The 13,375-nt window shown below is 42.8% G+C and overlaps 1 protein-coding gene across 1 annotated transcript in view; it reads right to left on the reverse strand.

The window, feature by feature from the left end:
- The window catches only part of zanl (zonadhesin, like), a gene marked incomplete in the record, with an annotated part of 443,805 nt that overhangs the window by 330,015 nt on the left and 100,415 nt on the right, over positions 1-13,375 (reverse strand). The window contains 4 exon segments of the mRNA XM_037681443.1: positions 500-641; positions 6,981-7,119; positions 8,335-8,463; positions 8,663-8,811. Coding sequence (XP_037537371.1) covers positions 500-641; positions 6,981-7,119; positions 8,335-8,463; positions 8,663-8,811 — 559 coding nt within the window.

Below are 13,375 nucleotides of genomic sequence, written 5' to 3' on the forward strand. Positions count from 1 at the left end.
CTCTAATTCAAGGTGCGTATGAACAGAGAGTGCAAGGTGATGAAGGATCCCCACGACCCTCCATGGCCACCAACCTCAAAAATTAATCAGGCGCCGTTGGCTGCTGCTGCCTAGACTTGACCAGAACAAGTGGAAGATATTTGAATTGTTTTTTCTTGAAAACTAAAACTAAAAACTGTCATAACGTTATGTAGTTTCCTTGAACATGTTAAATGTAGTACAGTGAAGAGAGTGTGGTTGGTTTTATCTATGACTGCTGTCAGAGAGAAATCTAGGACTGAGTGGGTTCACTGCAATCATTGTAAGCATTAAACATTTTCACTTTCTGTTATTGTTTTGCTGTCAGTAAAAGTTAGTTAAACTTTGCTTAGACTTTGACAAAAATAAAATAAATCAAAATAAACTAGAGAAAGCCATGGGAGCATTTTTTTTAAAACGGTGTAAATGTTTACTCCTTTCCTCCCAATCTTCTGGAGGTTTTAGTTCCATTAATACTCACGGCAAAATGTCTCATTTCTCCATGGTCTGACGGTGACCCCACGATCCTGGCACTCGTTGACATAGGCCTCAATGGCTTCACACAGAATGGCCTTGGCTCCATCCAGTTCACACAAGTCAAAGACACAGTCCCTAAAATAACTCTGGAGACAGGAACACAGTCTGCGTTAAAATGCTGAATCCAGTCTCCAGAACTTCACACATTTTTATACTTTCTATTTAACATATTAATGTTCCAGATGTTTGGGAAACAGCTGTTGTTCTACCATTATTTAAGGGAGGAGGCCCCACTACACTGAACAACTACCGACCAATTTCCAAACTCTATTTTAGCTAAGGTTGTAGAAAAACTGGTAAATACTCAAGTCAAGAAGTATTTAGACTCGTAACATTTTATCTTCCCACCAAACTGGCTTCAGGAAACATCATAGCACAATGACTGCTTCAGCATGCATCAGGATGCTTCAATAAAGGTTTTTAATCATGTTGTTGAAACACTGAATGCTAAAAATTACTGTGCTACACTTTACTTAGACCTGCCCATAGCCTTTAATACTGTAGATCATGACATCTTATGCCATAAGCTCTCAGATATTGCTTTCTCAGATCACACTGTTGGTTGGTTTTTGTCAGAGAAAGCACTGTTTTTTGCAGGATCGGACCCAATGGTGCAGGTGGACCAGAAGAGACTCCACAGAGTAAAATAAATATATATTTATTTAAACAAAACAAAACGCTGATGTGGCAGCAAAACACTGGAAAGGAGAACATGTAAAAGACCACAAGGGAAAGGTTTAGCAGCACAGGGGAACCCAGACAATGATCGGCTGCCCAGGACAGGGAAACACATGACACTAATGATGGTAAAACAGAAATAGCTGGGAAGCACAAACAGGTGGCATAAGGCTAACTAATTACAGGAAGACAGCAACAGAGCAGGACTAAGACAAAAACACCAGAGGAAGACAGAACTAGACCACCACTCCAAATTTGGCTGAGAGGTAGGGGGAAGCAATAGGATGGAGGGCACAAGGGGAAACACGAGGGAGAAACCAAAAATTGACAGGTAGAACCTGAGAACTAGACATAGGGGAAACTAAGGAAACAAACACAATTAAAGTTGCAAGCAGCATTGAAGGCCCTCGCAGCAAAGCGCTGCTCTGGCCTTACGGTGACCGCGGGAGCTCCAGCGACTCCGCCCAGTCGCCATCGCGAACGCTCTCATTCGATTCCCACACACGTCCACCAGAGCGTGCATATGCCGAATCTTTGCAATCACCTTCAGCCCATATCAGTATGAGTCCGGCTACAAGCCTTACAAGTTTGGCAAAAATCCGACCTTCCGGACAGGACTTATTGTCACTTCCTGTTTTGTTGCGAATGTAAAGGACTTCCTTTAGGCTTTTCAACATGTCATAAGTGGTAATCAACAGTTAGCAAATATGGTTTCAGAATTATATCTTACACAGTGGCAAGCTGGAAGAGTCACCCAATAATCATCAGTTTCTTCTCCGAGTGGGCCGTGCTTAAGTCAAGTCATGAATCAACAATACCAGTGTGTCTACAAGTGCTCACTGATGAAGCATAAAAAAATCTGGTTTAGATCAGATCATGTATCACTGAGATATAACAGATGGAATAATATAGGGGGCGCACTTGAGTCATATGTTAAATCACAACATCAATGTGTCTAGACTTGGTCACTGATCATGCACAAAAAAATCTGGTTCCGATCGGATGATGTATCATTGAGATATAACAGTTTGAATCATCTAGGGGGCGCACTTGAGTCATATGTTAAACAACAACACCAATGTGTCTAGAAATGCTCACAGATTAAGCACCAAAAATCTGGTGTGGATAGGAAAATGTATCATTGAGATCTAACTGTTGGAATAATCTAGGGAGCGCACTAGAGTCATGTGTTAAACTACAATATCAATGTGTCTAAAAGTTGTCACTGATGACGCACAATAAATCTGGTGCAAATTGGATTTGTATCACTGAGCTATAACTGTAGGAAAAATGTAGGTGGCGCTGTGGAGGCTATTGGCCACTTATCATGGATACCTGTTCAAGGGGTGGATAATGGTCGATCATAGTGATTGTGGTGCACCTCGGCTGAAATCTGTGCAATTTAGAGCCAAACGTATTGCAACAGCGTCACTTCTTAATTCGTCACGCCGCCACGCCCACATCCTCAAGCAAAAACTGTTTGCGTTTTAAATCAAGTCAGACCATATTATCTGTCTTCTAACACAGGATCATCCTGATTAGGTCAATGGTGTCAAAGAGGAAGCATTCCAAGTTAAAAAACAGACTTCCTGTTCTGAGGGGGCGGGGCTTTGATCACGTCAAAACATGACCACAGTGGATCGTCGGGCATCCAACCGGTATGATTCATACCAAGTTTTGTGCATTTCGGTCTTTCATTGTGAAAGTTTAAGCGTTTGGAAATTTATGGCGTGAAGTGCAAATTTGAGGCCTGGCCACACCCTTTTATCATATACGAAACCAAAAGCTTTTGATAACTTTTACTCCGCAATGGGTTAAGGGCATATCAACCAAGTTTGAAGGTAATCCTTTAAAATTCCTAGGAGGAGTTCGTTAAAATTCGCCATTAGAAACGCCCATAAATGACCCTTTGACCCAAAATGGCCGACTTCCTTTTGAGTTTGGACCAGGGCTCCAAGCGACTTTTTCATAGGTCCTGAGAAGATACAGATGTTCACCAAGTTTCAGAATGTGGCACTGCTGAGGTGTTATGGAGGCCCAGGATGCTTCGATAGCGGCCTTAAGCTCATCCAGAGTGTAGGGTCTTGTGTCTCTCAACTTTCTCTTCACAATATCCCACAGGTTCTTTATGGGGTTCAGGTCAGGAGAGTTGGCAGGCCAATTGAGCACAGTAATACCATGGTCAGTAAACCATTTACCAGTGGTTTTGGCACTGTGAGCAGGTGCCAGGTCATGCTGAAAAACTAAATCTTCATCTCCATAAAGCTTTTCAGCAGATGGAAGCATGAAGTGCTCCAAAATCTCCTGATAGCTAGCTGCATTGACCCTGCCCTTGATAAAACACAGTGGACCAACACCAGCAGCTGACATGGCACCCCAGACCATCACTGGCTGTGGGTGCTTCACACTGGACTTCTGGCATTTTGGCATTTCCTTCTCCCCAGTCTTCCTCCAGACTCTGGCACCTTGATTTCCGAATGACATGCCAAATTTGCTTTCATCTGAAAAAAGTACTTTGGACCACTGAGCAACAGTCCAGTGCTGCTTCTTTGTAGCCCAGGTCAGACGCTTCTGCCGCTGTTTCTTTCGGTCACAACCCAAAGCTCGTGACCATAGATGAGGGTGGGAACGTAGATCGATCGGTAAATTGAGAGCTTCGCCTTTTGACTCTGCTCTCTCTTCACCACGACAGACCTGTACAGCGCCCACTTCACTGCAGACGCTGCACCTATCCGCCTATCGATCTCACGCTCCATTTTTCCCTCATTCGTGAACAAGACCCCAAGATACTTGAACTCCTCCACTTGGGATAGGACCTCCTCCCTGACCCGGAGAGGGCACTCTACCCTTTTCTGGCTCAAGACCATGGCCTCGGATTTGGAGGAACTGATCTTCATCCCGGCCGCATCGCATTCGGCTGCGAACCGCTCCAGTGAAAGCTGTAGATCACGATCTGATGAAGCCAATAAGACCACAGAGCCGCATGTTGCTTGGACTGCCGGTACCCATCAGCTGCTTCTGGGGTCCCACAGGCCAAAAAGGCCTGATAGGACTCCTTCTTCAGCCTGACAGCATCCCTCACCGACGGTGTCCACCATCGGGTTCGAGGGTTGCCGCCGCGACAGGCACCAACAACCTTGCGGCCGCAGCTCTGGTAAGCCGCCTCGACAATAGAGGCACGAAACATGGTCCACTCAGACTCAATGTCCCCCACCTCCCTTGGAACATGTTCAAAGTTCTCCCGGAGGTGTGAGTTGAAACTCCGTCTCACAGGAGACTCTGCCAGACGTTCCCAGCAAACCCTCTGGGCTGTGCTCAGCTGTCCCATTGACGAACGGGTGCTCGATTGCCCCTCCCTCTGAGAAACTCTCCCCCACTCTTCGAGCTGGGTTTGGGGAGAAATGGGTGTAGGATGGAGTAGAAAACTGGTGGTTCTGGCTTTACTTTTTCAATGGCCCTTCTTCTGGTGGTGGTTTGCCCTGAGCTGAGTCTCCCTCCTTTCTTCTTTCTCGACAAGAAGGGGTGATGGCAAATCCTCAATCTCCAGGCTGTGGTGTCACTGGCTCTGGATCGGTTCACTCCAGAATCCACTCTGCCAGATGACAGACACCTGTTCTTGGGCTCCATAATCAGCCCAAGACGTCTACCTGCTAAGTCCTTGTTGTGAGCCGATCATTCTGTCGGAAAAAGTGCTGGTTTTGCAGGATCAGATCCAATGGTGCAAGTGGATCACAAGAGATTCCATGGAGTAAACTAAATATATTTATTTAAACAAAACAAAATGCCAACATGGCAGCAAAACTTACTCAAAAGGAGAACACGTAGAAGATCACAGAGAAAGGCTTATAACAGGAGAACCCAGACAATCATCAGCTGCCCAGGACAGGGAAACACAGGCTTAAATGCATGACACTAATGATGGTAAAACAAACAGCTGGGAAACATAAACAGGAGGCAGAAAGGTAACTAATTACAAAAAGACATTAGGAGAGCAGGGCTATGACAAATCGCCAGAAGAAGACAGAACCCAGAAAATCACAATCCCTACAGTTTTCTAAGTATCTCTCATGTCAGAGGCAATGTGTTCGACACAATGGTACTTCGTCTTGCTATTTAACGGTCACTAATTGTGTGCCAAAAGGCTCAGGTTTTGGGCCACTCTTTTTAAGATTTATATAAGTAATGTAGGTCAAAACATTCTTTACGCCTCCTTGCTGATGATTCAGTTGTTTATTGTAGAGCAAACACAGTTGCCAAGTTTTTCCAGCTTCTACAGTCTGCATTTGACATCATTGAGTCTGACTTGTTCCATCTCAAACTGGTGCTAAACTCTGATAAAACCAAGGGGATGTTGTTTTCAAACAGAAAGTTGGTGCCAGCAACTCTCCCTCCTGTCTCATTCATGCATGGTGTTCCTATTGAGTTTGTGGATTCTTACAAATATTTGGCAACTTTAGTTAATGTACATCTCTCTTTAAAATCACATGTTGAAAGCTTGATAAAGAAACTGAAATTAAATCTGGGTTTCTTTTTCAGAAATAAATTTTGCTTAACTCTACACTCCAGAAAACATCTTGCAGCTACTACTTTCCTACTAGCCATTGATTGTGGTGACATTATTTGCATAAATGCCCCTGCCAATTCCTTGCAAATTTTGGGTGCTGTCTATCATAGCACGTTAAGGTTCATAACTGGTTGTAACTAACATACCCATCACTGCAATCTGTATTCATTGGTCAAATGGTCATCATTATGTACATGTAGGCCCTCACACTGGTTCGTTTTCATCTTTAAATCACTCCTTGGTCTGCTGCCTTCTTATATCTCCTCCTACAATCTAGCTAAAACCTAATCTACAACCTATCTCCTCCTTTAGCGTATTTCTTAGTTCATATCTTAGATCTTATTACGGTTTTTCTTCACAGTTTATATTTTTGTTTGATGTAACTGGGACCCTGTGGACACAGTTTCATTCCACCACATGTACCACATGTGGTACAAATGAAAAATAAAAAAACTTTGACTTTGGACTTTGACTACAAGTCACATCGACAGTGTAGTTACAGCATGCACTCAGGCCTTCATTACCTGCAACGTCCCCTCAGTGCGGACTGAACTCATCAAAAGGCCTTTTCCTACTCTGCCCCTGCAACCTGGAACACCTTGTAAATAGATCTGAAGTTGTCCACCTTAATTTCTTTAGGGGACTTTAAGCATTTAATAAAGTCAATAGAAAAAAATCAAAGCAAATATTTTCTTGTTTTTAGGATTTTACCTTGTTTTATAAGGCATCTTGATTTTATTGTTTTATAACACTACTTTTATTTTAATTGCTTTATATTGTTTTATATTGTCTGTACATTATATGTTGTCTGTCTAAAACAGGTTTCTCTTGAAAATGAGTCATCTTGACTCAATGAGACTAACCTGGATAAATAAAGGTTGAATGAAAAATAAATGAATAATTTAAAACTCCCCCCTTCTTTCCTGTTATTTTACTGTAAACAGTAGCAAAGAGTCAAACACATAATTCTACAATTATGAGCACAACTCATGGTGTTTAAGACAAAACCAAAGTCAGTCAACTTTGACAGGAGTTCTGATTCAGTTAATGTGTGGAAAATTAAAGTACTGTAGCTGTGACTCATCGAGTTCTGAAGGTTCACCTCACAGCTGTTTTATCAGATGTAGATGAACCTTCATGTCATTGTAACTCCTAAAGGAGAGAATGTGTGCTGTGTGCATACGTTGGGGTTGACTTTGTGGTGGCACACAGCAAATGGTCCGTTTTTGTCCAGCAGGAAACCACAGTGTTCAGAGTTCTCATAGAGCTCCTCCTCTGCTTCATCACATCCAGGGAGGGTGGTGTTTGGTTTCTTATTACACCTGTCAGCACAAACATCCACTTCAGCAAAGTGTAGGAATCACCATGTGACAAAAACATAATCAAAATCAATTCATAGATTTACTCTAGTTTATGAAGAGGATAAATAAACCTTTTGTCTAAAAGAAAAAAAATTACATCATAGAACTAATTTAAATTAAACCGAAGCCATATTCAAGGTCAATAATCTAGGTAGAAAAATCTAACAAAGTTCAGTCAGGTCCTCTGGACGGTTTCAAAGTTTAGACATTTCATCAAGAAGAACCCATCCAGAGGACCTGTGTGAACTTTGTTAAACCAAAGCCAGCCAGCCAGCCATCCATCCATCCATTATCTTCCGCTTGTTCTGAAGTCAGGTCTCGGGGGCAGCAGCTTGAGCAGAGAGGCCCAGACATCTTTTTCCACAGCCACCTCTTCCAGCTATTCTGGGAGGACTCCAAGGCATTCCCAGGCCAACTGAGAGACATAGTCTCTCCATCGTGTCCTGCATCTTCCCCGGGGTCTCCTCCCAGTTGGACATGCCTGAAGCACCTCCCTAGGGAGGCACCCAGTATGTATGATACATGTGATCAGCTGCTCCTGAGTGTGCCAAAGACAAAGCGTAAGCTCAGAGGAGACCGTGCTTTTGCTGTGGCTGCTCCTAAACCATGGAACCACCTTCCCTTAAACATCAGACAGGCCTTTTCCCTGTCTGTCTTTAAATCCCTTCTTAAAACCCATTTCTTCTCCCTGGCTTTTGACACCATCTGTAATGTTGACTTTTTTTTAAAATTTTTTTATCGTTCTTTATTCTATGATTGTTTTATTATGTGTACAGCACTTTGGTCCTGTGGGTGTTTAAAGTGCTGGAATGGTCTGATAAAAACCTGTTTATGTACCAAAATGTTCCTCTGGTCATGTGAGTGGCTGAGCTGTTGTGTAAAGCTTGTTCCATTCTCCAAAACAAGAGGAACAAAGCTAGTTTTGGTGAGAACACCTCAGACTACATGAGAAACTTGTGGGTAGGTCCTCACAGACCTCCTTGCAGTAGAACTGATGGCCCCCCACCAGCTTCACCCCTTGTTTGACCTTTGTAAAAAAAATATCATTTTGTGTGTCTTTACAGATGTGAAGATTTCTTTAGAACTATTCAAACCTCCACACCGTAGGAGAAATAGGAATGTAAACATATATTTGTGACCAGTCACTCATTAGTTCTGCACAGGCGATGTCCTTACTCTGGATCAGTGTTCCAGCTGTGTCCAAAGTCATTAGCATTGTTGGTCAAGGTTCCATCTGGTCTACGGAAATCGTCTTTAGCATCTCCATTATAGTCTCCACACAAACCACACAGTTTGTTCTGATAGCTGTGAACCATAAGAACATCAAGTTAAGTGTTCTATATGTGTTGATTCTGCAGAACATCCAATGATAAAATTTGAGACTTTAAAGACCAGGAGAACAGCTAAGAGCAGCTCAGATTTAAGAGTCATGTGCATCAGGACCAAATAGCTTACAAACCTTTATCAGGACCAAATATGACAACACAACGAGCTGATGACTTACTCTTTGATTATTTTCAGGTCCACGAAATGGTTTCCATCGTAGCGAACTATGACACCAAAGTTCATGGACACAGTGTAATGTTTCCCTGACTTGAAGACAGAAACGCCAGCTGCAGGACTCACAGGGATGTTGACCATGGTCTTGTTCACCTGTGAGGAACAGAAGTTACTCAGACACAACAGGTGCACAAACTTACATTATTTATGTAAAACAGGAACAGTGCCAGGAATATAAAATGGAATTTTTAGCATTTTAATCAAAAATATTTATTAACCATTTAAGCTATAAGCAGAGGTTCCAACTGAAACAAAAGAAAATGGAGGGTTCCCCTCTCTGTAAGCTGTTACTGTGATGCAATCAGAGGCATCCCAACAATTACATGTGAAGGGGACGTGAGTCCTCCACATTTATATGATATTCATACACCCCCCCCCCCACACACACACAAACATTTGCCACAAAAATTAGTTCACTCAGTGCTGTTTCTATATTTTGTGAACAAATCCATTCTGCTCGATTAATAGGAGAATACTCAAACCACTAAAAAACCAGTCCAGGTTTTACTGGTTACCTACAACAACTTCACACCTCATGCAGTGTTTGCTCTCGGTCATCTGCCTTGGCAGTGTGCTCACGGGGGAAGAGGAGGACACCTCTGTTTTACATGCTCACAGCACCATGTTAGTGCTGAACGTTGTTGATGGGTGTGTGTGTGTGTGGTGGTGGTGGTGGTGGTGGTGGTGGTGGTGGGGGGGTTACGATGTGTGAGAAAAGTGGAGCACTACATCTGTAACATCTTAGCTAAAGCGTCTGTATTGCATGCTGCTAGCTTGGTGCTACGTTAATTCCAGCAGTTTTCGATGCAAGGGGCTGGGTCTAAAATGCGTAAGAGAAGCCAAAACAGCACTGGTGAAAGTCACTAATGATATTCTTGATAATGATATTGATATTATTACAGGAACTGCTCTAAAATGGTTAAAAATCTTGATGTTATTTTTGATCAGGATAGGACTTTTTACCCCCACATTAAAACCATTACAAGAACTGCCTTCTTACATCTGCATAGTATTGTCAAAATGAAAAACAAATGATGCAGAAAAACTGGTTCATGATTTTATCATGTCTAGACTGGACAACTGCAATGGTTTGTTATCTGGGTGTCTAAAAACATCTTTAAAAGGTCTTCAGCTGATCCAAAATGCTTCTGCCAGAGCCTTATATGGGAGTTAGTAGGACAGATCATATTTCTCATTTTTAGCTTTTCTCCATAGACTCCATGTCAAATTCAGAATAGAGTTTAAAAATCTAATTTCTAACCTGCAAAGCTCTCAACAACATAGCTCCGTCTTATATTGCAGATCTTATTGTCCCATATTTTCCTAACAGAGCACTTCACTCTCAGACTGCAGGCTTACTTGCAGTTCCTAGAGTTTCCAAGAGTAGAATGGGAGGCAGATCTTTCAGTTATCAGGCTCCTCTCTTGTGGAAGCAATTTCCAATTTCTGTCTGTAAGGCTGACACATTATCCACTTTTAAAACTGGGTTTAAGACTTTCATTTTTGATAAATCCTATTGTTAGAGTTTGCTTGTTATGATGCAATAGGCTTACACTACTGGAGGAAAAATTGACCTAATTGCTTAAAATAAATTGTTACAAATGAATAGTTTCCATTTGATATTATTTATATCTTAACATTGAATTCTTGACCTGCCATTGTATATATGTTACTCCTTCCTGTCCTAGCAAGCCCAACTGGTTGAAGGAGATGGCCGCTTGTCCTGAACCTGGTTCTGTTGGACACTTCTTCCTCATGAGGGAGTTTTTCCTTTCCACTGTTGCCTTTAAACTTGCTCAAGATGAGAATCATCCTCCTTGAAATGCCACCTTATTGTGGTGGAGGAGTTTGTGTGCCTGAATGATCCTAGGAGCTATGCTGTCTGAGGCAATTTTAATTTCCCCTGGTAGGGTCTCCCAAGGCAGATTGGGTCTAGGTGACAGGTCAGACGAAGAGCAATTCAGAAGACTTCTAGGGATGAATTATAGCAAAGAGTTCAGTGTCGCTTGCCCGGACTTGGGTTACCAGGGCCCCACCCTGGAGCCAAGCCTGGGAGAGGGGCTTGTCATCAGGAACCTGGCGACCGTTTCTCTACCCATGGGGCCTGATTGGGCCCAGCCCGAAGAAGAAACATTTGTGTCCTTCCTGTGGGCCCACCACCTGCAGGAGGGGTCATACAAGTCGGTGCATATGTCATGGGCAGTGGCCTAAGGCAGGGACCTTGGCACTCTGATCCTGGCTTACCAACGATGGCTCTTGGGACATGGAACGTAACCTCTTTGGCAGGGAAAGGAGCCTGAGCTTGTATGTGAGGTTGGGAGGTACTAACTACTGTAGATATAGTTGGGCTCACCTCAATGCACAGCATGGGCTCTGGAACAAATCTCCTTGAGAGGGGCTGGACTTTATTCCACTCTGGAGTTGCCCATGGTGGAAGGCGCTGAGCTGGTGTGGGTCTAGTGGGAGACTTTAATGCACAATTGGGTAATGACAGTGTGACCTGGAAGGGCATGATTGGGAGGAACAGCCTCTCTGATCTCAATTAGAGCGGTGTTCTGTTGTTGGATTTCTGTGTCAGTCATAGTTTGTCCATCACAAACACCATGTTTGAACATAAGTGTGTCAGTAAGTGCACTTGGTACAAGGATGCCCTAGGTCATAAATCGATGATTGACTTTGTAGTCGTGTCATCCGATATGCGGCCATTTGTTTTGGACACTTGGGTGAAGAAAAGAGCTGAGCTGTCAACTGATCACCACCTGGTAGTGAGTTGGGTCAGAGGCGGGAGAAGATGCCAAACAGACCCGGTAGACCCAAACGTGTAATGAGGGTTTGCTAAGAACGCCTGGCAGAAGAACCTGTCAGAAATATCTTCAATTTTCACCTCCGGGAGAGCTGTAACCGCATCCCATCTGAGGTGTGGGATATTGAGTCCAAGTGCGCCATGTTCTGCACCTAAATTGTTGCAGTTGCTGTCTCGAGCTGTGGCCGCAAGTTTGTCGGTGCTTCTCATGGTGGCCATCTTTGAACTTGGTGGTGGACACCCCGGATTAGGGAAACTGTCAAGCTGAAGAAGGAATTCTATCGTGCCTTGTTGGCTGGTGCGACTCCAGAGGCAGTTGAGGAGTACTGGATGGCTAAATGGTCCACAGCCTTGCATGTTGCTGAGGCAAAAGCTTGGAAGTGGGAGAAAATTGATGAGGCCCTGGATAACGACTCTCGGTCGGCTCCGAGGAGATTCTGGCAAAACCTCAGGTGGCTGAGGAGTGGAAAGCAGCACTTTACAAACACTGTGTTCAGTGAAGGTGAGGTGATGTTGACCTCAACCAGTGATGTCATCAGGAAGTGGAAGGAATACTTCTCGGACCTTCTCAATCCGACTGGCACATCTTCCATGAAGGAAGCAGATTCAGGGGACTTCAGGGGTGGTCTGTCCATAACTGTGGCTGAGGTCACCATGGTTAAAAAGCTTTGAGACTGCAGGGCTCTGGGGATAACTAAGATTCAACCTGATTTCCTTAAGGCTCTGGCTGTTGTGGGGCTATATTATTTAACCTAGCTGCAGATACAGCTTAGTTAATTTTTCCCGAGTTTTTTTTTCTTCAAGGTAATTGCAATGGTTGTTTCGTGCTTGGTTAGAGAATGTTACAACCGGGGAGACATTTCGGCAAAGCGCAGTTTTTACTTAATCCCAAAAATAAGGAAATGTGAAGGAACTCAAATAGTGGCGCTCACCACAGAACATTGTTGAGTCTGGCTTTCAAATATCATTTGCAAGGATCTGCCCTTGAAGATGTCAAGAATATGCTCCGATCACTTTTTGTCCAGTAGACAAAAAAATTCTATATCAATCATTTTGTGAAACAATGTTAGAACAATTTCAGAGTATAACGGTATGTGTTGGAACTACTCTGTTCATGATCTAGCACATATCTACTGTAGTTAGTTTAGCAATGCTATGCTACGTGCTAAACCTCCACAACGTAACACTCACGACAACAAAGTTATGCTTATATTCCCATGTTGAGCGGGACATCAGTGTATGAAAGTGATAAATACTGATTACTCTTTTTAGAATGATTTGTTCAATTACCTTTGTAGAGATCTAGTAGAGTACTGTATGAATGGGTAAATGAGGACACAGATTGTAGTGTAAAGCGCTTTGATTGTCTTGATAAGATAGAAAAGCGCTATATAAGTACAGTCCATTGACAGTTCATTTGAGCCTGGCCTCTTTGTTGCTGGGAGGCTGCATGTTAATATTTTATTTTAAACCTTTATTTAACCAGTTAGATCTGATTGCGACTTAAACATCTCTTTTTCAATACAGACTGGTTCCAAGAATGGCATTACAGCAGCACACAACACATTACCCATCATAAAACCAGAATTATTAAAGCACACTTGAAATAAATGATGGTAAATAAAAGAAGAAAAAAACACACATAAAGCTAAAATTGTACTAAAATGTGAGTAAATATCAGTTTAAGAATTTACAAAACAAATCTGTCATTATAAAATAATGTGTGTGCGTGTGTGTGTCATACATATACAGTGTATATATATATTATATATATCCATCCATTATCTTTACCCGCTTATTCCATTTTGGGTCACGGGGGTCGCTGGTGCCCATGTCCAGCAATCACTGTGCGAG

The sequence above is a fragment of the Nematolebias whitei genome, chromosome 1 (genome assembly GCF_014905685.2).
Source record: "Nematolebias whitei isolate Nwh7 chromosome 1, NemWhi1, whole genome shotgun sequence".
In the NCBI taxonomy this organism is placed as follows: Eukaryota; Metazoa; Chordata; class Actinopteri; order Cyprinodontiformes; family Rivulidae; genus Nematolebias; species Nematolebias whitei.